Below are 20,421 nucleotides of genomic sequence, written 5' to 3'. Positions count from 1 at the left end.
GGCTTCAGTAGAAAAACCTGCTCTGAAGCCTGAATGGGAGCCATGAAGGAAATTTTGTGAATTCACAAAAGATGTCAATTGGAAATTGACACGCTTTTCCAAAACTTTGGAAAACGCAGGAAGGAGGGAAATGAGCCTAAAATTAGATACGTGTGTGGGTTCAGCTGTGGCCTTCTTTAACAATGGGAGAACTATTGCGTGCTTCTAGATAGATGGAACAATAGCCTCTTTTAAAGAGGCAGTAAGCAGCTCCATGATCAGCATCAGTGAGGATTGTGCACATTTCTGAAGCACAGTGACAGGAATGGGATCTCTGGGGGAGCCAAATTTCAGTCTCCCCAAAATCCGCCTGAAGGAATTAATTTCTAAGGGTGCCCAAAAGTCAAGTTTGTCAGTATGTTTAACAGACAGGTCTGCCTGTACGGGCCCCTCGTTAACAAAATGATGGGAATTCCCAGATTGCTGTGAGGCATTATTCGGCGTAGATTCCTGAAATGAGCCATAGATTTTTTCCAACTTTACTCAAAAATAAATGTCGCAAGCTCCTCACATTGTGAAGCACTCAAATCAGGAGAAGCAGGTAGGCAGTTGGCCCATGACAGACGTTTTTACAAGCTTGAATAGTTGCATGGGATTATTCTGTGCTCTGGACTCAACTGATGTCACATAATCTGTGTGTGCAGTCTTGCAAAGTGGGTGATAATCCCTTAGACCCTTTTTATAAGCTAGATTGGCCTCTGGTGCATACATCTTTCTCCAATGCCTCTCCAATATTTTACATTTTTCCATTTTTAGTTTCTCTGTAAACCAAGGGGCAGGTGGACGGTTGTTATTTGCTTTAGTGGCAGATCAAGGGAGGCAGACCTCAACAGAGTTAAAAATTGAACTTTCGACGGCAACCACATTGTCTGCAAATGAAAGGTTTACTATAGGGGCTATTTTGGACAGCATATTATTGAACACGTCAGTGTTTAATTTTTCTCACTGCCTAGATTTAGCTGTAAGACCAGAGGCCGTTGGGGACGGAACAAGTAAGTCATCTGAGATTAGAAAGCCAACTAGGAAGTGATCGGAGCACAATACAGGCAAAGCTGGGGAGCAGCAAATATTTTGCATATTAGAAAAGATGGGGTCCCCCTGAGTAGGCCTTGAATTGCAGAGCAACATATTCACCGCAGCAAAATCTGAGATGTGCAGCACTGGTTACACAGGTTGCCTCTTCAAAATGTAGATTTAAATCGTCCAATATAGTAATATTGGTAGAGTCTACGAGGCATCGTATAACTTGATCCGGAAAAGACGCGGCCCTGGACCCTGCAGGCCCAGGTGGCCGATAAAGCAAGATTCCCGAAAATGTTAATTGGGGGGTTAAAATAAGTCTAAAAAGAGCAGCCTCACAACCCTGTAAGTGTAGAATATCAAATTTACAGGTAAGAGAATTTTTAAAAAATAATGGCTACACCGCCCCCAATTTTGATTCCCCTGTCTCTTCTAACAATAGCATAGTTAGGGGGCAGAGCAACAGCTATGTCAGGGCCAGAGCTTCCATGAAGTCAAGTTTCAGTAAGTAAAATGGCATCTGGTTCCTCGTTAATCAAAAGAGCCAGAATAGCTAACTTATGCTTTGCAAGTGAACGACAATTTATGTTGAAAAAGGAGTACTTTTCCTCCACTTCCTTGTGGTAGATAACGGAAAGATTCCCCTGAGGTTTGTCAATTTCTAGACAATGGCCTTCACTAGGCTTAAGTGCGAACCCGCAGCAGGGGCAAAGTGAGGCCATGGATTCAGGATTAAATAGTAGACAGGGCGTGTAAAGTCTTAAGTTCCTTCAACTGGGAAGGAGAGTAGCTATAAGTACTCCTCTTGATTGGTCCAGCGGTCCTGGCACCTGGTCCCGACCAGGCTCGGACGGGCTTGCCTTAGGTGCTCCTTCGGCACCCCCGCTGTGCGTCTGTCCCGTGGCCGGTAAATACTGAAATGGCAGGGCGGCAAAAGACTAGAGCGCTAACCGTCCCGACGTGTGGCTCAAAAATGGCCGCCATGCATCGTAAAGAGTGTAAAAAGTTAAAAGGAGTTTAACACACTCCAAAACAACACAGAAAAACAGTCCAAATTTTTCAAAATAATCAATACAAAAGCCCCTTTCCAACCCCTACCCCTCCCCCCGTTTCCTACAGGCACCCAGAGATGTCAGATCAGCAACAAGAAGATAGAGAGTGCATGTTCATCTGAGCAAACCTTTCAGGTAATCTGTAACACGGAGCTGGCCTTCAAAAGAAAGCAGGCCCGCCGGGGAATGTTTTTTTCCAGTTTTCCCGACCTAAAACAAGCCAGTGGAGGCCTTAACAAGATACGCCTGAAGTGGGAGATCAAACCTGAAATGCAAAGATAAAACTGGGAGCCCAATGTTAACAAGAGGCTGTGGCCTAATGGCTAGAGCTGTCGACATTGAAGCCGGATAACCAGGTTCGAGTCTCTGCAGGGAAACGCATCATCCTCAAATTCTGGGCAAATCACTTAATCTCCCCGTGCCTACCAAAAATGAATGTGTCTGTCTGTAACATAACTAGTGCTCATGTAAAGCACTCTGATACCTTCAGGTCGAGTTAGCGCTATATAAAACTCCTTAAAAAAAAAAAACAAAGAAACCCTGCAGGAAAACCCTGGGGACATTAAAAACCTAACAAAAGGAATTCAAGAACAGGACAAGAAACGAAGTAAGGTACCTTACAGCAGAGGAGTGGGGGGAAGAAAAGTGACTCTTGGCTAACCAAGAATCTCAGAGTGCTAACAACACACAATTTATACTCACTCTCGAACAAGATCTCCAACACAAGAAACAAGTTCCCCGCCTGTATGACCGATGTCACCAACTGGAAGAAAACCAACTGCCTCAAGCTCGACATCGACAAGACAGAAGTCGTGATCTTTTTCAAGAACACTTTACCATGGGACTACAACTGGTGGCTGGCAAGCTCAAACCCCTATCTGGCACCCATGCCAAAAACCTTGAAATGATCAGCAATAGAAAATGAGACATAACTGCACAATTCAACGCGGTCATTGCATCCTGCTTCCGCACCCTGAAGATGCAGAAAAATATCTTCAAATGACTCCCAAGCAGCACTGGAAAAACTGTCACATCCTAGTCACCAGCATGATGGGCTGTGGGAACAACCTGTATGCCGGGATCACCAAGCAACTCAGTAGAAAACAGCAACCCATCCAGCACTCTGCAATCTAATTCATCCTCAGCTTCCCACACAGAATCCACATCACACCACTCTCCAGAGAGCTCCACCGGCTCCCGATACACAGACGCTCATTTGAAACTCCACACAAACACATTCAAGACACTAAACAACTTAGGTCCCACCTACCTTAACAGTTGCATCTCTTCCCACCAATCACCCAGACACTTCTGAACCGCAATCTTTTACTCGCACACATCTCATTCATTCACAGAACCAGATCAGGATGGCTGTTCTTATATCTCACTTGAAGCATGCAATGGCCTCCCGCTCCTCATCAGATCCTCCTTTCTGCATGAATTCCGCTAAAGATTTAACTTTTCAATTAACCAACCTACCCTATGCAGGTCTAGGTACACACCTGCTCAACGCCAGGATACTCTTGCGAATGAAAATCTGCTTAGCAAATATATATAACAATCAAATATATATAACAATCAAACACATGTAGTCTGTCCAATTCTGGAGTCTGGTGTAAGACAAGTGAGTGTGCTCCTTGTGGGATTGGTCAGGACACAACAAGCCCGAGAGAGTCCTGAACTCCATCATTAAATCTGTCTGGCCTGTTGATAGATTTATGAGGGAGAATGTTTGTTTGCTTGTAATTCGGAAGCCTCTCACATACCAGTTTTTTGTGCAATCATGTTTACCTCCCGAGGATTTGTCTAAGGTGGGACCTTACAGGGTTTTTTTTTATCACAGAACCTACTTCTACAGGGCATACTCTGTAGATATTTAAACAAAATGATCTGTGATCCTTGGTTCTTTGCTCACTGCATTAGAAAGATAGTAACTTACAAGTGCTCGCTAACTGAAAGGCAACATACCATTGTGCATATTAATCACAGATGTAGGTGTTTAGTTTTGTGGTGCTTTTCCAGACAGAAGCAAGATATACAGTTGTTTTCTTCTGTTCTATCCCACTGATATGTTTGTGATAGACTTGACACTATGGTGCTCCTAAACAGGCTTCCTGGGTTGCATCGGCTCTTGCAAATCTCCAGAGTTGGAATACCTTCTCTGGACTCTGTTGCATAGACAGCTTATTTACAAAACCTGAGTTCCATTGAGTAGAAAGTTGTTCAAAATAGGTGTTGCTGCTGCAGAGGTACACGACCCCCACATGCATCAGCCATGGTTCATGTCCTCCGTAGAACCTCACAAAAATAATTATAGATTTAATTAGGGCATTCGCTTTCTGGAAGAGCAGTGAAGAGAGCTGTATTCTTATTTTAGAAACTGTATTGTGATGCAGGTTTGCACATGGGAATACACAGATCATGCTAGTAGATTAGGAGAGTGTTTATTGTAACTTGGCTGGATACATAAATAACCCCACCAGGGTCAGATGCAGTTAGATGCTCAGCCCTGGTCTGTCTGGATGAACCGCCCTTCAGAGAACCCTCATAACCTTGACAACAGTGACATCATTGTGTAACCTGACAAGGAGGATGCCACACACTGGTTCATGGTAGCAAATAAGAAACGATTGCTTGTTTGCAAACTGTTTAAGTTGGTTAATGCTAATGTTGCACTTGTAATATGTTCTTTATCTATTGTAACATAACTTCTTGTTTCTCTTTAAAACCAACAGGAAGCAGCCCAAGTAATAAATACATGAAACGTAACAATGAACATTTTCCTGGAGATGTGGAATCGTACGTACCTGTGCCGGGAAATGCTACAAATGAACGTTATTATTCCAAGCTAGCAGCAGCAATAAAACAAGAGCCAAAAGCACCCCGGAAGCAGAGAACCCCAATCATGAGAAAGAAACGCCGTCAATCCACTGCATTTGAAAGAGAGATCAAGAAGTTAGCATCATCCACCAGAACCTCCAGGGATCACACAGGAGAGAGGCCATATGAATGCAGCGATTGTGGCCAAGGCTTCCGCCGAAGCTCTGCCCTTCGCATGCACCAGAGAAGTCACAAAAGGGAGAAGCCATATGAATGCAGTGAGTGCGGGAAAAGGTTCCGGAAGCAAGCCAGTCTTAATGTCCATAAGAAAAGCCACCAAAGCAGTGGCTCGCGTGTGTGTAGTGTGTGTGGGATGAGCTTCCGTCGTTTAGGAAACCTCTATAAACATGAGAAGAGGCATGCAGCTGACCAGCTGTGTACCTCTACAGACAGAGGACAAGGTTTCAGCAGTGTTCAGTCCTCATTTGCTCCTGAATGTGCTTCCAGTGTGAGTGAAACTCAGTTGTCAACATGTCCTGAAAGTGGACAGAGCTCCAGTGGAGAGCCATTATGTACAGAACCAGAGAGTGGTCTGAGTGTCAATGGAGCTCAGGCATCCATGGATCTAGAAAATGAACTTGGTGTCAGTGTTGCTCAGTCTTCTATAGGCCCACAAGGTGACCCTCCATTGCCTACAGGTGTGGAAAGTGGAACGGGTGCTAGTGATGCTCCGTCACCTGCAGATGAGGAGAGCGGGCCGGGTTTTAGTGGAGAAACAGACATAGAAAGTGAAGAGAGTTCCAGCGACTCATCAGACTTCTTTGCGACCCACAAATATGAATGTGACGAGTGTGGGAAAGGGTTTTCACGGAAAATACTCCTGACGACGCACAAACTTATACACACAGACGAGAAACCATATCCCTGTACTGAATGCAAAAAGGCTTTTGTTAGCATGTCTTCATTGACCAAGCATATGCGCGCGCACACAAGAGTAATGCATTCCTGTGAGGAATGTGGACAGGAGTTCACTCACAAAGTACAACTATACAGACACCAGCAAAGCCATGTGATCGAAAAAGTGTTCACTTGTGATGAATGTGGGAAGACTTTCAACTTGCGCTCACAGTTGGTCAAGCATCAGCAGATGGAGAAGTTGTTCAAGTGCAATGAGTGCGGCAAAGGGTTTAGCCAGTACTCTCAGCTGTCCGCGCACGAGTTGACACATGCAGGAGAAAACCCGTTTGTGTGTTGTGAATGTGGTGAGAGTTTCCCAGATCCTTCTTCCTTTATTAAACATCACAAACTGCACCCGGTGCCAAAGCCATATGGATGTCCTCAGTGCGGTAGACGTTTCAGCAAACAAAAAAATCTGATTGACCATCTGAAAAAAAATAAAGAACACAATTTGAACAAGACTGATTCTAAAGGTCAGTGACGCAGCAGTCTCCCGAACACAAATGTGAGACCAAGTCAATTATGATATACCCACAACAAAATGGTGTCCAAAGCCAACCTTGGCACTAGGGTTGATTTCTGTGTTAACAAGAACACCTTTAATGCATAAACACAGCCTTGTGTGGCTGCTCAAGGCTGCTTTGGTGTAGTCCATGGTACCACCAATGGCAGTTTGGCCACAGTCCTCGACAAACTCACAAATGAGCCTGGGGTTGAAAAGTTATGTTTGCCCAAGTAATGTCGTGCAAGCAGCCGGTGGAAGAATTCTTGATGCTATATACGCCGAGAAAGGAAAGGTCATCTTGTTCTGCTACTTGCAACAAAAACTAGTGTAGCAGTATTGCCTGCCTCAAGAGTTGGGTTTGCATCAGATAACACTTGTGTCTAATGGACAAGCAACACTTGGACTTTCTACCCAAAGAGGAATCACATACGTATGGTGATAATTGTAATGCTCCACCTCTATGTTGGCGATGCACAGTGGTGGGTGTACAGCGATACTGGTCAATGTCAGCAGAAAGGTTTGTGACAAATAACAGAACGAAGGACACTGAAGTTCACTCAGATTTATTCTAGACCCCTGTTTTTGTTGTAGAAATGTTTTTTTGTTCTCTTGGATAAAGAGAACACAGTTCAGTTAACAGTTCAAAGGTTCAAGGTCCATGTACGTGAGCTACAGAATTGACGCTTTGTAAAATAGGCATTGGTTGACTTGGGAAGCAGTGGACCACATACAATTATGCTAAGCAGAAGTGGATTGGTCTGGCCATCTGCATGCGTCACATTTTCAGACTTCATGCATCTCCAGAAAGGAATGAATAAAATATCCTGTTTTCATTACTTTTCCACCACACTGATCCTTTTTAATGGACAGCCAGCGGTCTCATGTTAGGGAACGCAGTCTGATTTGTTAGAGAAGGAACTCTAGTTCATGCAGAATGAATACATTTACAATACATGTTATTGTTTCTGTGTAGTACACTGTGTAGCAGTTGTTCCACAGGTGTGGGTCAGGTGACTTTGCACCAGATAAGATCCATAGTGCGATAGGTAATGCGATTGTTATGAAGCAATTAGCTAATCAAGGTCCACATGTAGATTTCCGCAGGTAAATCTTCAGAACTTTAAAAAAAATCTGTCTTTTTAAGACCCTTCCATAGGAGTTGTTCCTTTAACAAACGTTTCTTTATTGATGTCACTGATTTGGAATTGTGTTTAGAGGGAAGTGGAATCTGATCAAGGGCAAGGGTTCATTCATTAAAAGGGCTGGCATGCAAGTTGGGGAACTAACCTGAGGTGGAAGGGGTTAGTATGCTGGCCGGTGAACACTCCTGAAAGGGTTAGTATGCATGCTGGTGAACACTCCTGAAGTGGAAGGGATTAGTATGCAGGCCAGTAAACAATCTTGAGGTGGAAAGGACTAGTATGCAAGCCAGTCAACAATCGTAAGGTGGAAGGGGTTAGTATGCAAGGCAGTCAACAATCCTAAGGTGGAAGGGGTTAGTATGCAGCCAGGTGAACACTCCTGAAGTGGAAGGGGTTAGTATGCGATCCGGTGAACACTCCTCAAATGGAAGGAGTTAGTATGCAGTCTCTGAACAATTGTGAGGTGGAAGTGGTTAGTATGCAGGCCGGCGAACATTTCTGAAGTAGAACGGGTTAGTATGCAGTCCGGTGAACAATCCTGAGGTGTAAATGGTTAGTATGCAGGCCGATGAACAATCCTGAGGTAGAAGGAGTTGGTATGTAAGCCGGTAAACTTCGGAAGGAGTTGAGGGAATCAGTTTTTTTTTTTTTATCAGTGGGCATGGTTGAGTAAGAAGGTTTCAGAGATGATCTTTACTCTCCTTCTAGATCTGTTTTTTCTGAGGAGGATACTTCAGGAATCCGAGATAGGATCTTGCACGTCATTACGGATTCAGTGAACCAGATTTCTGTATCTGCAAGGAGGGTGAAAAGTGCAGTTTTGGAGGCATACGTAGTAGCTGATTGGGCATTAGGAGTCTCTTAAAGTGTAAGATGAGAATTGCAATATAGATGAAGTAAGCAAGTAGAGTATTGTAAGGGTCAGGAGTGGGCTAATGGTTCATGGGGTTTGCAGGGTAATGTTAGATTTACAGGAAAAGGTGGTCTGAGAGCACAGGAGGCCCGCCAGTGTTCTGACAGCACAGGAGGGCCGCCAGTGTTCCGACAGCACAGGAGAGCCGCCAGTGCTTTGACACCACAAGAGGACCGCCAGTGCTACAGCAGCATAGGAGGTCCGCCAGTGCGCCGACAGCAGGGTCACCAGTGCTCCGACAGCACAGAAGGGCTGCCAGCGCTCCAACAGCACAGGAGGGCCCCCCCCAGTGCCCCGAAAGCACAGGAGGACCGCCAGTGCTCCGACAGCACAGGAGGGCCCCCCAGTGCCCCGACAGCACAGGAGGGCCCCCCAGTGCCCCGACAGCACAGGAGGGCCCCCCAGTGCCCCGACAGCACAGGAGGGCCCCCCAGTGCCCCGACAGCACAGTAGGGCCGCCAGTGCCCCGACAGCACAGGAGGGCCGCCAGTGCCCCGACAGCACAGGAGGGCCGCCAGTGCTCTGACAGCACAGGAGGGCCGCCAGGTCTAGTTACTGTGACCAGCATATGTGGTCGATGGTGTGGGCCCGTCTGCGATGAGACTAGAGAAGCAATAGGTAGGTGGGCTTCAGTGTGTCCCAGGGAAGTGAACTAATGCTGCGCAGCAAAGTGTATTGGGCTTTGCACTGGTCTATTGTATGATATTCTTATCCTTCAAACAAGCGTGCCTGTCCTTTGTTTTGGCCACTGTGTGGTTGCGTTCAAATGCTGGAAGCAATGCAATTACTATTTTGTAGTCAATCCACCTGCCTCATCCCAACATAGACCATGCACTGGAAAGTGGCCACTGCCATCCAACACCAGACTGGCAACACACTATCACAAACCGCACTATTGTGCCACTGAGTCGCTGTACTACCACCTCACACTCACCACCCTGCACATAGCAGCAATGGTTATCATCCCATGCATTGCCCTTTCCAGCTCAAGCCCTACACCAGTTGACTCTGTCTCCACAAACCCCTGCCTAAGTCACGTCTTCGTTGACCGTCCTGACTTACTGAGTTTTATTTGTTTAATTCGCCTCTATGGACAGAGTGTCAGTATTCGGTCAGAAAACGCATTCGGCCCCGGGTCACACATGCACTCTTTTGAATACTTTTCAAAACACTTTCAATGGGAGTTACTGCCAAAAAATACCTGAAATTGATTCTGATGTTTTGGACTTGCAAATGAATGTCTGCTGGGGATCCTGAATGTTACCAACCGCTACATCCTCCAAATGTGAAACATAATTATAATTCCAAGGAATGGTTTTTGCTGATGTCTAGTTAGTCTACAGCCTCCCAAATGCATTGAAATTCAGGAAAACATGGTTTAACGTTAAGATATATACTGGCTGAAGTGGGGATATCTAAACATGGAGTTAGGTGTTGCTGTAAAGCTTTGGCTTGAAACAGTTTAAGCAATGAAGTTGGTGCTCCTCAGGGAACGCGTCCCCCGCAGAGCTCCTGGGTGGCCTTCGTTCATGATGCAGTGCTTCTGGGGGCTGTAAGTGAACACCACGCTCTTTTCTTGCCATGTTCTGTGATTCTGGTCTTCATCGCAAATAGAGATCACATCAGTCATAAGGTTTGACCAGGATTAGTGGAATGAATAACACAAGAGGGGTTGGTTCTTATCCGTGTGCCCTTGTCTGTGCAGTGCAGGCTGCTTGGAATGCATGGAGTTTGCAAAATGTGTCTGAACGAGGCAGATATTCTCAAAACTCGCTTGGATCTGCTCTTCACCTTTCTGTGCCCTGCACCTGCCAGCGCTGAGGCCTTGCCTACTCAATGTCTCCTACCTGGTCTTCGTCAACTAGCTTTTAGGTCAAATGAGAAACAAGTGTGAAGATTAATATTTTTGGCATATTTAATAAATATATTGTTCTATGCATAGAGGTTTACTTTTCCTTCCAGTTTTTTTTTTTATACGAGATGTATGAAGTATCCCCTTTCCACAACTGGTGGTTTCTTGCAAACATCTAGGTATATTAATATGCCGGTGTCCGACTTGCAAACTGTTCACATATAAATAAGGAACCTTTGTGGTCTTAAAAGCCGATGTGTGATAACATCTTTGTAATTCTTGTGACAGTAAATTAAAGATGTCCCTTTTTAAAATGTCTGCATTTTATCCGAACTCTGCGTGAACCAGTTACTGTGTACCAACTTCTGTTTACGAATGTAGTTCACAATAGGCTGAGGTTGAGATGAGTGACTGCTGCCTCTCACTTAAAATGTTATTTGTACTAGTGCGACAGACAGTTCCTAACATACTGACTCCAAAAAGCAGCCAGTTTTGAGATGGCTTACAAGTAAATGGATTCCCATACATCGAGCTTGGGAATGTGGAACAAGTAACTGGTCCCTACCATTCGTAGCATGTGTTGACCATGGATACATATGCTATGCATTATCCTACCATCTAGTCTTGGGCTCACACAATTACAAGTTTTTCTTCGAAGAAGCCTTCGGGTCACATGGTATAATGACTCCCCCAGTGTGTATTGAGCATGTTGCTCGGCTCCTTTGTTAGATAGTTTTCTGTCCTCCATCCGGTTCGGGTGTCGATATCGCAGCTCTGGGACTGAAGCTTGATTCCTTACTGAGGCCTTTCCTTTGCTTGTTTTTTCTCGACAATCTAAATGATTCCTATCTGAACAACATCAGCTGAGGGTTATTGGTCATTTATCAGCAGCCGGCCAGGCCTGAACTTCCAGAACTTCTTTGGTTCCATGTTACAGGACACCATTCAAGAGGGATGGAAAACACGCCTCTCAGCATGGACCTCAATTGCCTTACAAAGTACTCCCGGCAAGACCAACACAAAGTGTGCAATCTGTCACCGGAGCATGAAGAGACCACCTGTCAGCCGTGCTTGGCGTTCCGTTCAAAGAAAACACTTCAGCCGCGAAGGGAGTATCATTGGGCCCACACCACCATGCCGCGACGCACAGAAGTTGCACCAGACCTCCTCGGGGGGCAGTAGCCAGAACCCGGACAGGAAACCGAGGACAAGGAGGTGCAAATGGTGCCACCAGATGTGCAGATACTGCTGGCTAGCAGTGGGGACAGCTCGGACTCTGAACTTGATTCCACACAGGAGGACATGAATACCTCAGCAAAAGCAGTCCAACCCCTATCAAACCGGCTATTGGAGCCCCACTGCATTAAAGTTTGTTTCAAAACACACCACATCGGTACACTCCAAGTCAGGTAAAGACTGAGCCGAAGCAACACAAATAGGATCTGAAAACAGCCTCGGAACTGAAAAAGGGTTCATCTTCAAAGTCCTCTGCATCGGAACCGGTACCCAAGCTGTTACGAACAAAAGCACATACCCAAGAGGCTGCAACTGACACAAATGACTTTTTATTGTCTTTCACGCCAAAAAACACCCAAGATGGTACAGAGCCACGGCAAAAACAGTGGCAGTCCCTTCTTGAGTGCTTGCAAGGCAAATTAGACAAGGTACAGTGGGAAACTAGGCACTAAACCACCCCCACCTCTTTCCCAAAAGGAAAAACACATTTCAGGAGGACATTGTGAATTTGAATCATCCCATCAACAAAAAGAGGACGACAGAGGCACAAGTCCTATTTGTTGCCCCCTCCTCCTTCACCTATTCTACCCACCACCAGCAAGGCCAGTGTGGACACCCTCTCTGGAATACTTGCCGTATGAGCAATCACATATTTCACCAGATCAGTCACCTACTGGTGATGATCATCCTGAGGAATTCAATATCTCTTATTTCACAGATTCACATTCTGCCCCTGACCCATGGGATAGTTATGAAACTGGAAGATCCATATTCTAACATCTACCCCTCTATACCCTCTCCACCAGATGATCCAATATTGTACCATGATCTTATCAGTGGGGCTGTTAAATATCACAAAGTAACCCTACATATCCCACAACAAGATTATTCTCTAGTTGAGACACTTAACCCGTTCCGTGCTCGTGACGGAACCACTCCGTCACGAGCCACGGGCGTGCTGTGCTAATGACTGAGTGGTTCTGTCACACCGTGGCCGCTCCGCCCTTGCTGCATCAATTCCGCGCCTGCGCGGCTGAATTGATGAGTATGCGGGGCTGTGACGGAACCACTCAGTCATTATCACAGCGCGCCCGTGACGGAGTGATTCTGTCACGAGCATGGCGGCGCCGCGCGACCCTACCCTACCCCCAGCACCACGGCAGAATTACCGCCGCAGCCAAGGGGTTAATAGATCACAAAAAACTGCACAATTGCTCCCCATGCTTAAAGGTATTCTGTCTTCCACACATGACCTATTTAAGTAGCCAGTTTGGTCCAGGGTAACTGCCCCTAGAATTGGAAAAAAAATAGAAAGCATGCCCATTGGACCCTGGCGTTTTTAAGGGCCAAATCACACCAGATTCATTAGTGGTACACACAGCCAGGAAAAGACCAAATTCACAAGGTACAGGGGATGTGCCTCCTACAGATAAAAGAAAGTAGGAAATGTGATGCAGCTGGTAAGGGCATTGCAGCCCAAGCTGCCAACCACGTATGTATTGCAAATTCTGTGGGGCTTCTCTCTGGATATATGGGATCAAATGCAGGAATGACTGCAACACCTCGCTGATAAATGGCAACAATGTGCTGCACAAAGGGTGGAAGAAGGCAGGACCCTATCTAAAGCCTCTAAACAATGTTCCTTCGACTCTGCAGACGCAAGCGCCCGTGAGATTAACACTCGTGTCTTTATTAGACGCCACACATGGCTGAGTATCCGGTTTTAAACTGGATGCACAACACCACCAGCTCAATTTACCATTTGATGGGAAAATCTTTTTGGGCCACAACTGGTTGAAATGCTAAGAAAGCTTAACAAAAAAGACACACACTGATAAACATTGTTTCAACACCGTGATTCCTAGGGTTGCAGCCGGCGGGTGGTTCATCTACTGACTTCGGCACTGATCTTAAACAACGGGCTCCTATAAGAGGCAATTTACCAGTGGATCTTTCTATAAAACAAATTGTAGAGTGAGTGCAACCACTACCAAACCCCCCCCCCCCCCCCCCCCCCGAAAAACAATGACCGCCCACCCCCCATACAACACCAGTAGGGGGAATGGTTAAAACGTTCTACCAACCCTGACAGGACATCTCCACGGACCTATGGGTCCTCTCCATAATCATAGCCCGGTATTCTTTAGAACTCACATCACCCACAATTCCGCCAAGAACACAAAACTTGCCACAGGAACATCTTACCTTATTACAAGAAGAGTTTCTATATCTTCTTCAAAAAGGGGCAATAGAAAATATACCTGCACAACATCTAGGACATAGAGTATACTTCCTGTCTTTTCTCATTCCCAAAATGACAAAACCTTAAGGCCTACACTAGCTCTCAGGACACTCGACAGGTTCCTTTCATCCGAACACTTTCACATGGTCACACTGCAAGAGGTCATACCCCTGCTACAGCAAGGAGGTTTAATGACGCTTTAGACCTCAAGGATGCATACTTCCATATTCTGTTTCATCCAGCACACATTATCTCTTTTTTCAAACACACTGGCAGCACTATCAGTTCAAAGTGCTACCCTTTGGGGTTACTACAGCTCCCAAGGGTTTTCACCAACTGCCTTGCAATAGTGGCAGCCTATCTCAGAAGGGAAGGAATACATATTTTCCTCTATCTAGACGATTCTCTTATCAAAAGTACCAACAGTGTCTTCGAGGCACTCGGCAAAATTATCAACCTGTGGCACAAGTCTCACCTGCACCCAGTGCAAATTCAGCCTTTCCTAGATGCAACTCTCAGTGCAGTTACAACCAAAGGATGTCCCAGTCCGAAAAGAGTGCAGAGGTTCACAAAACCATTACCTCTCTTTCAACCACAAGCTCAACTCACAGTAAAGGTAATGATGGGGCTTTTAGGCATGATGTATTCCCTCATAGCCATAGTACCACATGCTCGTCTGCGTCCCCTTCAGTGCGCTCTGCAAACTCATGGTCTCAAGCAGAGGGGGACCTACAGGATCTAGAGTTGGTGCGGCCAGCAACCCATCGCTTTCTGCAGTGGTCTTAAGCGGATGGCCATCTCCAAGATCTAGTGTTGGTGGGGCCAGCGACCCATCGCTCTCTGCTGTGGTCTCAAGCTTAAGGGCATCTACAAGACCGTGTGTTGGTGGGGCCAGTGACCCCTTGTTCTCAATGGTCACAAGCAGAGGGGCATCTCCAAGATCTAGTATTGGTAGGGCCAGTGACCCATCACTCTCACTGTTCTCAAGCGGAGGGGCATCTACAAGACATTGTGTTGGTGATGCCAGCGACCCATCGCTCTCTGCAGATGACTGAAGGGGAGGGGCATCTACAAGATCTAGTGTTGGTGATGCCAGCGACCAATTGCATTGCAGTGGTCGCAAGCGGAAGGGCATCTCCAAAATCTAGTGTTGGTAGGATCAGCGACCGATCGCTCTTAATGGTCTCAAGCAGAGGGGCATCTACAGGATATAGTGTTGGAGGGGCCAGCAACGCATTGCTCTCAGCAGTGGTCTCAAGCGGAGGGGCATCTACAAGCTCTAGTGTTGAAGGGGCCAGCGACCCATCGCTCTCAGCAGTGGTCTCAAGTGGAGGGGCATTTAAAAGCTCTAGTGTTGGAGGTGCCAGCAATGCATCGCTCTCAGCAGTGCTCTCAAGTGGAGGGGCATCTACACGATCTAGTGTTGGTGAGTGTTGGACAGGCCACGGGAAAGGCTTGCTCCCTCCCCGCACGACCAGGCCCGAGCCCGGCTCTTCAGGTGTTACACGCAACAACCACCCGTTTCCCGTCTCATATGGGACCCCTGCCCCTGGACATCTCCCCATCATGGGCCCGATTCCCTACCGGCCCTCTCGCCCGGCCTGGGCGCTATCTTGGACACAGCACCACGAGGCCGCATGGCCTCCGATCGACCCCAACCCTGGGCCTGGCCAGGCCCCGACATCCCGGCACCACCATCCACCCAGGAGGTGAGCGGACTACTTGGCAGGTCAATGGGAGAAAGAGGTGTCGATGGCTCTCCCCCGCCAGGTGCCGCTCGCTCCAGCTCCCCCGGGCGCTGGCTCCACCCCCCTGCTGGGTGTCTGGACTCCCTCATCCTGGACCTCCCGACCTCCAAGTGCGAGGGTCCGGACATCAAAGGGCGCCAGACCTATAACTGGGGCAGCTCCAGAGCAGGAAGGCAGTTGTATCCTGGAGTCGAGAGACGCAGTGAAGAACTCATCCTTGACGGACTACTGGCGCTGCCGTAGCCCTGCCTTGCGAACTATCGACCTGCCTGCTGGCGCTGCCGCAACCTTCTGAAACCTTCCTCGTCGTCGGGACCTGCTGGCGTGGCCGCGGACCGTTTGTAACCACCTCCTTCATCGGGACCTGCTGGCTCCGCCGCGGACCGTCGCTACCTTCAACCATCCCGGGACCTGCTGGCTCCGCCGCGGCCCGACCATCTAGAACACCGAGCTCGAGGATTGTGAGCTATTTCATCTACCAGATTGGTAACGAGACTGTCCCGCTACCCTTTCCCCAACCAAAAGACTAGAATAGAGGGGACCCCTGAGTCCAGACCTCCTTGTACCATTTCACCGTACTTGAAGTTTTGCTTATAAAGAACGTTGAACCTTATCCTTGTGTGGTGTACATCTGTGGGGGGGGAAGTTACTTGTCTGTACGATCGCTGGAGACGGCTCTCCCCGGAGACCTCTCCCCTTGTCCTCGGCCGACCCTCCAGGTCCCGTCTAACAGTGAGACCAGAGACCAAACGCTCTCTGCAGTAGTCTCAAGCGGAGGGGCATCTACAAGATCTAGTGTTGGTTGGGCCAGCGAGCCATTGCTCTCTTCAGTGGTCTGAAGCAGAGGGGCATCTACAGGATCCAGTGTTGGTGGGGCTAGCGACGCAGCGCTCTGCCCAGCGACGCATCGCTCTCTGCAGTAGTCTCAAGCGGAGGGGCATCTACAAGATCTAGTGTTGGTTGGGCCAGCGAGCCATCGCTCTCTTCAGTAGTCTCAAGCAGAGGGGCATCTACCAGATCTAGTGTGGGTGGGGCCAGCGTCCCATCACTCTCTGCAGTGGTCTCAAGTGGAGGGGCATCTACAGGATGTTGTATTGGTTGAGCCAGCGACGCATCGCTCTCAGTGGTCTCAAGTGGAGACGCACCTACAAGCTCTAGTGTTGGTTGAGCCAGCGACCCATCGCTCTCAGCAGTGGTCTCAAGTGGAGGGGCATCTGCAAGATCTGGTGTTGGTGGGGCCATTGTCCCATCACACACTGCAGTAGTCTTGAGTGGAGACGCACCTACAAGCTCTAGTGTTGGTTGGGGCAGCGACCCATCTCTCTCAGCAGTGGTCTCAAGTGGAGGGGCATCTACAAGATCTAGTGTTGGTGGGGCCAGCGAGCCATCGCTCTCTTCAGTGGTCTCAAGCGGAGGGGCATCTACCAGATCTAGTGTTGGTGGGGCCAGCGTCCCATCGCTCTCAGTGGTCTCAAGTGGAGGGGCATCTACAAGATCTAGTGTTGGTTGGGCCAGCGAGCCATCGCTCTCTTCAGTGATCTCAAGCGGAGGGGCATCTACCAGATCTAGTGTTGGTGGGGCCAGCGTCCCATCGCTCTCAGTGGTCTCAAGTGGAGGGGCATCTACCAGATCTAGTGTTGGTGGGGCCAGCGACGCATTGCTCTCAGTGGTCTCAAGTGGAGGGGGATCTACCAGATCTAGTGTTGGTGGGGCCAGCATCCCATCGCTCTCTGCAGTGGTCTCAAGTGGAGGGGCATCTACAGGATGTTGTGTTGGTTGAGCCAGCGACACATCGCTCTCAGTGGTCTCAAGTGGAGGGTCATCTACAAGATCTAGTGTTGGTTGGTTGGGCATCTACAGGATCTAGTGTTGGTTGAGCCAGCGATCCATCTCTCTCAGCAGTGGTCTCAAGTGGAGGGGCATCTGCAAGATCTGGTGTTGGTGGGGCCAGTGTCTCATCGCTCTCAGTGGTCTCAAGAGGAGCATATACAAGATCTAGTGTGGGTGGGGCCAGCGTCCCATCACTCTCTGCAGTGGTCTCAAGTGGAGGGGCATCTACAGGATGTTGTATTGGTTGAGCCAGCGACTCATCGCTCTCAGTGGTCTCAAGTGGAGACGCACCTACAAGCTCTAGTGTTGGTTGGGCCAGCGACCCATCGCTTTCAGCAGTGGTCTCAAGTGGAGGAGCATATACAAGATCTAGTGTTGGTTGGGCCAGCGACCCATCACTCTCAGTGTTCTCAAGTGGAGGGGCATCTACCAGATTTAGTGTTGGTTGAGCCAGAGACCCATCTCTCTCAGCAGTGGTCTCAAGTGGAGGAGCATCTACCGGATGTAGTGTTGGTTGAGCCAGCGACGCATCGCTTTCAGTGGTCTCAAGTGGAGGGGCATCTGCAAGATCTGGCTTTAGTGGGGCCAGTGTCCAATCACTCTCTGCAGTAGTCTTGAGTGGAGACGCACCTACAAGCTCTAGTGTTGGTTGGGGAAGCGACCCATCGCTCTCAGCAGTGGTCTCAAGTGGAGGGGTATGTACAAGATCTAGTGTTGGTTGGGCCAGCGAGCCATTGCTCTCTGCAGTGGTCTCAAGCAGAGGGGCATCTACAAGATCTAGTGTTGGTTGGGCCAGCGAGCCATCGCTCTCAGTGGTCTCAAGTGGAGGGGCATCTACAAGATCTAGTGTTGGTTGGGCCAGCGAGCCATTGCTCTCTTCAGTGGTCTGAAGCAGAGGGGCATCTACAGGATCCAGTGTTGGTGGGGCCAGCGACGCAGCGCTCTGCCCAGCGACGCATCACTCTCTGCAGTAGTCTCAAGCAGAGGGGCATCTACAAGATCTAGTGTTGGTTGGGCCAGCGAGCCATCGCTCTCTGCAGTGGTCTCAAGCAGAGGGGCATCTACCAAATCTAGTGTGGGTGGGGCCAGCGTCCCATCACTCTCTGCAGTGGTCTCAAGTGGAGGGGCATCTACAGGATGTTGTATTGGTTGAGCCAGCGACGCATCGCTCTCAGTGGTCTCAAGTGGAGACGCACCTACAAGCTCTAGTGTTGGTTGAGCCAGCGACCCATCGCTCTCAGCAGTGGTCTCAAGTGGAGGGGCATCTGCAAGATCTGGTGTTGGTGGGGCCATTGTCCCATCACACACTGCAGTAGTCTTGAGTGGAGACGCACCTACAAGCTCTAGTGTTGGTTGGGGCAGCGACCCATCTCTCTCAGCAGTGGTCTCAAGTGGAGGGGCATGTACAAGATCTAGTGTTGGTGGGGCCAGCGACCCATCGCTCTCAGTGGTCTCAAGTGGAGGGGCATCTACAAGATCTAGTGTTGGTGGGGCCAGCGAGCCATCGCTCTCTTCAGTGGTCTCAAGCGGAGGGGCATCTACCAGATCTAGTGTTGGTGGGGCCAGCGTCCCATCGCTCTCAGTGGTCTCAAGTGGAGGGGCATCTACAAGATCTAGTGTTGGTTGGGCCAGCGAGCCATCGCTCTCTTCAGTGATCTCAAGCGGAGGGGCATCTACCAGATCTAGTGTTGGTGGGGCCAGCGTCCCATCGCTCTCAGTGGTCTCAAGTGGAGGGGCATCTACCAGATCTAGTGTTGGTGGGGCCAGCGACGCATTGCTCTCAGTGGTCTCAAGTGGAGGGGGATCTACCAGATCTAGTGTTGGTGGGGCCAGCGTCCCATCGCTCTCTGCAGTGGTCTCAAGTGGAGGGGCATCTACAGGATGTTGTGTTGGTTGAGCCAGCGACACATCGCTCTCAGTGGTCTCAAGTGGAGGGTCATCTACAAGATCTAGTGTTGGTTGGTTGGGCATCTACAGGATCTCGTGTTGGTTGAGCCAGCGATCCATCTCTCTCAGCAGTGGTCTCAAGTGGAGGGGCATCTGCAAGATCTGGTGTTGGTGGGGCCAGTGTCTCATCGCTCTCAGTGGTCTCAAGAGGAGCATATACAAGATCTAGTGTGGGTGGGGCCAGCGTCCCATCACTCTCTGCAGTGGTCTCAAGTGGAGGGGCATCTACAGGATGTTGTATTGGTTGAGCCAGCGACTCATCGCTCTCAGTGGTCTCAAGTGGAGACGCACCTACAAGCTCTAGTGTTGGTTGGGCCAGCGACCCATCGCTTTCAGCAGTGGTCTCAAGTGGAGGAGCATATACAAGATCTAGTGTTGGTTGGGCCAGCGACCCATCACTCTCAGTGTTCTCAAGTGGAGGGGCATCTACCAGATTTAGTGTTGGTTGAGCCAGAGACCCATCTCTCTCAGCAGTGGTCTCAAGTGGAGGAGCATCTACCGGATGTAGTGTTGGTTGAGCCAGCGACGCATCGCTCTCAGTGGTCTCAAGTGGAGGGGCATCTGCAAGATCTGGCTTTAGTGGGGCCAGTGTCCAATCACTCTCTGCAGTAGTCTTGAGTGGAGACGCACCTACAAGCTCTAGTGTTGGTTGGGGCAGCGACCCATCGCTCTCAGCAGTGGTCTCAAGTGGAGGGGTATGTACAAGATCTAGTGTTGGTTGGGCCAGCGAGCCATTGCTCTCTGCAGTGGTCTCAAGCAGAGGGGCATCTACAAGATCTAGTGTTGGTTGGGCCAGCGAGCCATCGCTCTCAGTGGTCTCAAGTGGAGGGGCATCTACAAGATCTAGTGTTGGTTGGGCCAGCGAGCTATTGCTCTCTTCAGTGGTCTGAAGCAGAGGGGCATCTACAGGATCCAGTGTTGGTGGGGCCAGCGACGCAGCGCTCTGCCCAGCGACGCATCACTCTCTGCAGTAGTCTCAAGCAGAGGGGCATCTACAAGATCTAGTGTTGGTTGGGCCAGCGAGCCATCGCTCTCTGCAGTGGTCTCAAGCAGAGGGGCATCTACAAGATCTAGTGTTGGTTGGGCCAGTGAGCCATCACTCTCTGCAGTGGTCTGAA

At 48.9% G+C, this 20,421-nt stretch overlaps 1 protein-coding gene across 4 annotated transcripts in view; it reads left to right on the top strand.

The window, feature by feature from the left end:
• Positions 1-10,614, top strand: part of LOC147725709 (uncharacterized) — a 218,115-nt gene extending 207,501 nt beyond the window's left edge. For 2 of the 4 annotated variants that reach the window (XR_015309801.1, XR_015309800.1), the window contains 2 exons: positions 4,847-8,737; positions 8,883-10,614. Coding sequence is in view for 2 of the 4 variants with exons in the window: in XM_086964391.1 (XP_086820517.1) it covers positions 4,847-6,369 (1,523 nt within the window). In the remaining 2 variants the exon portion in view is untranslated. Of the gene's footprint in view, positions 1-4,846 lie in introns of all 4 variants that reach the window. The other 2 variants (XM_086964391.1, XM_086964390.1) reach the window with 1 other exon arrangement.
• The last annotated feature ends 9,807 nt before the right edge of the window (positions 10,615-20,421 follow it).

Source organism: Lissotriton vulgaris, chromosome 3_2 (assembly GCF_964263255.1).
Source record: "Lissotriton vulgaris chromosome 3_2, aLisVul1.2, whole genome shotgun sequence".
NCBI classification, from domain to species: Eukaryota; Metazoa; Chordata; class Amphibia; order Caudata; family Salamandridae; genus Lissotriton; species Lissotriton vulgaris.
The sequence above is the reverse complement of the archived record's forward strand: the minus strand, read 5'-3'. Positions and strand labels throughout refer to the sequence as shown.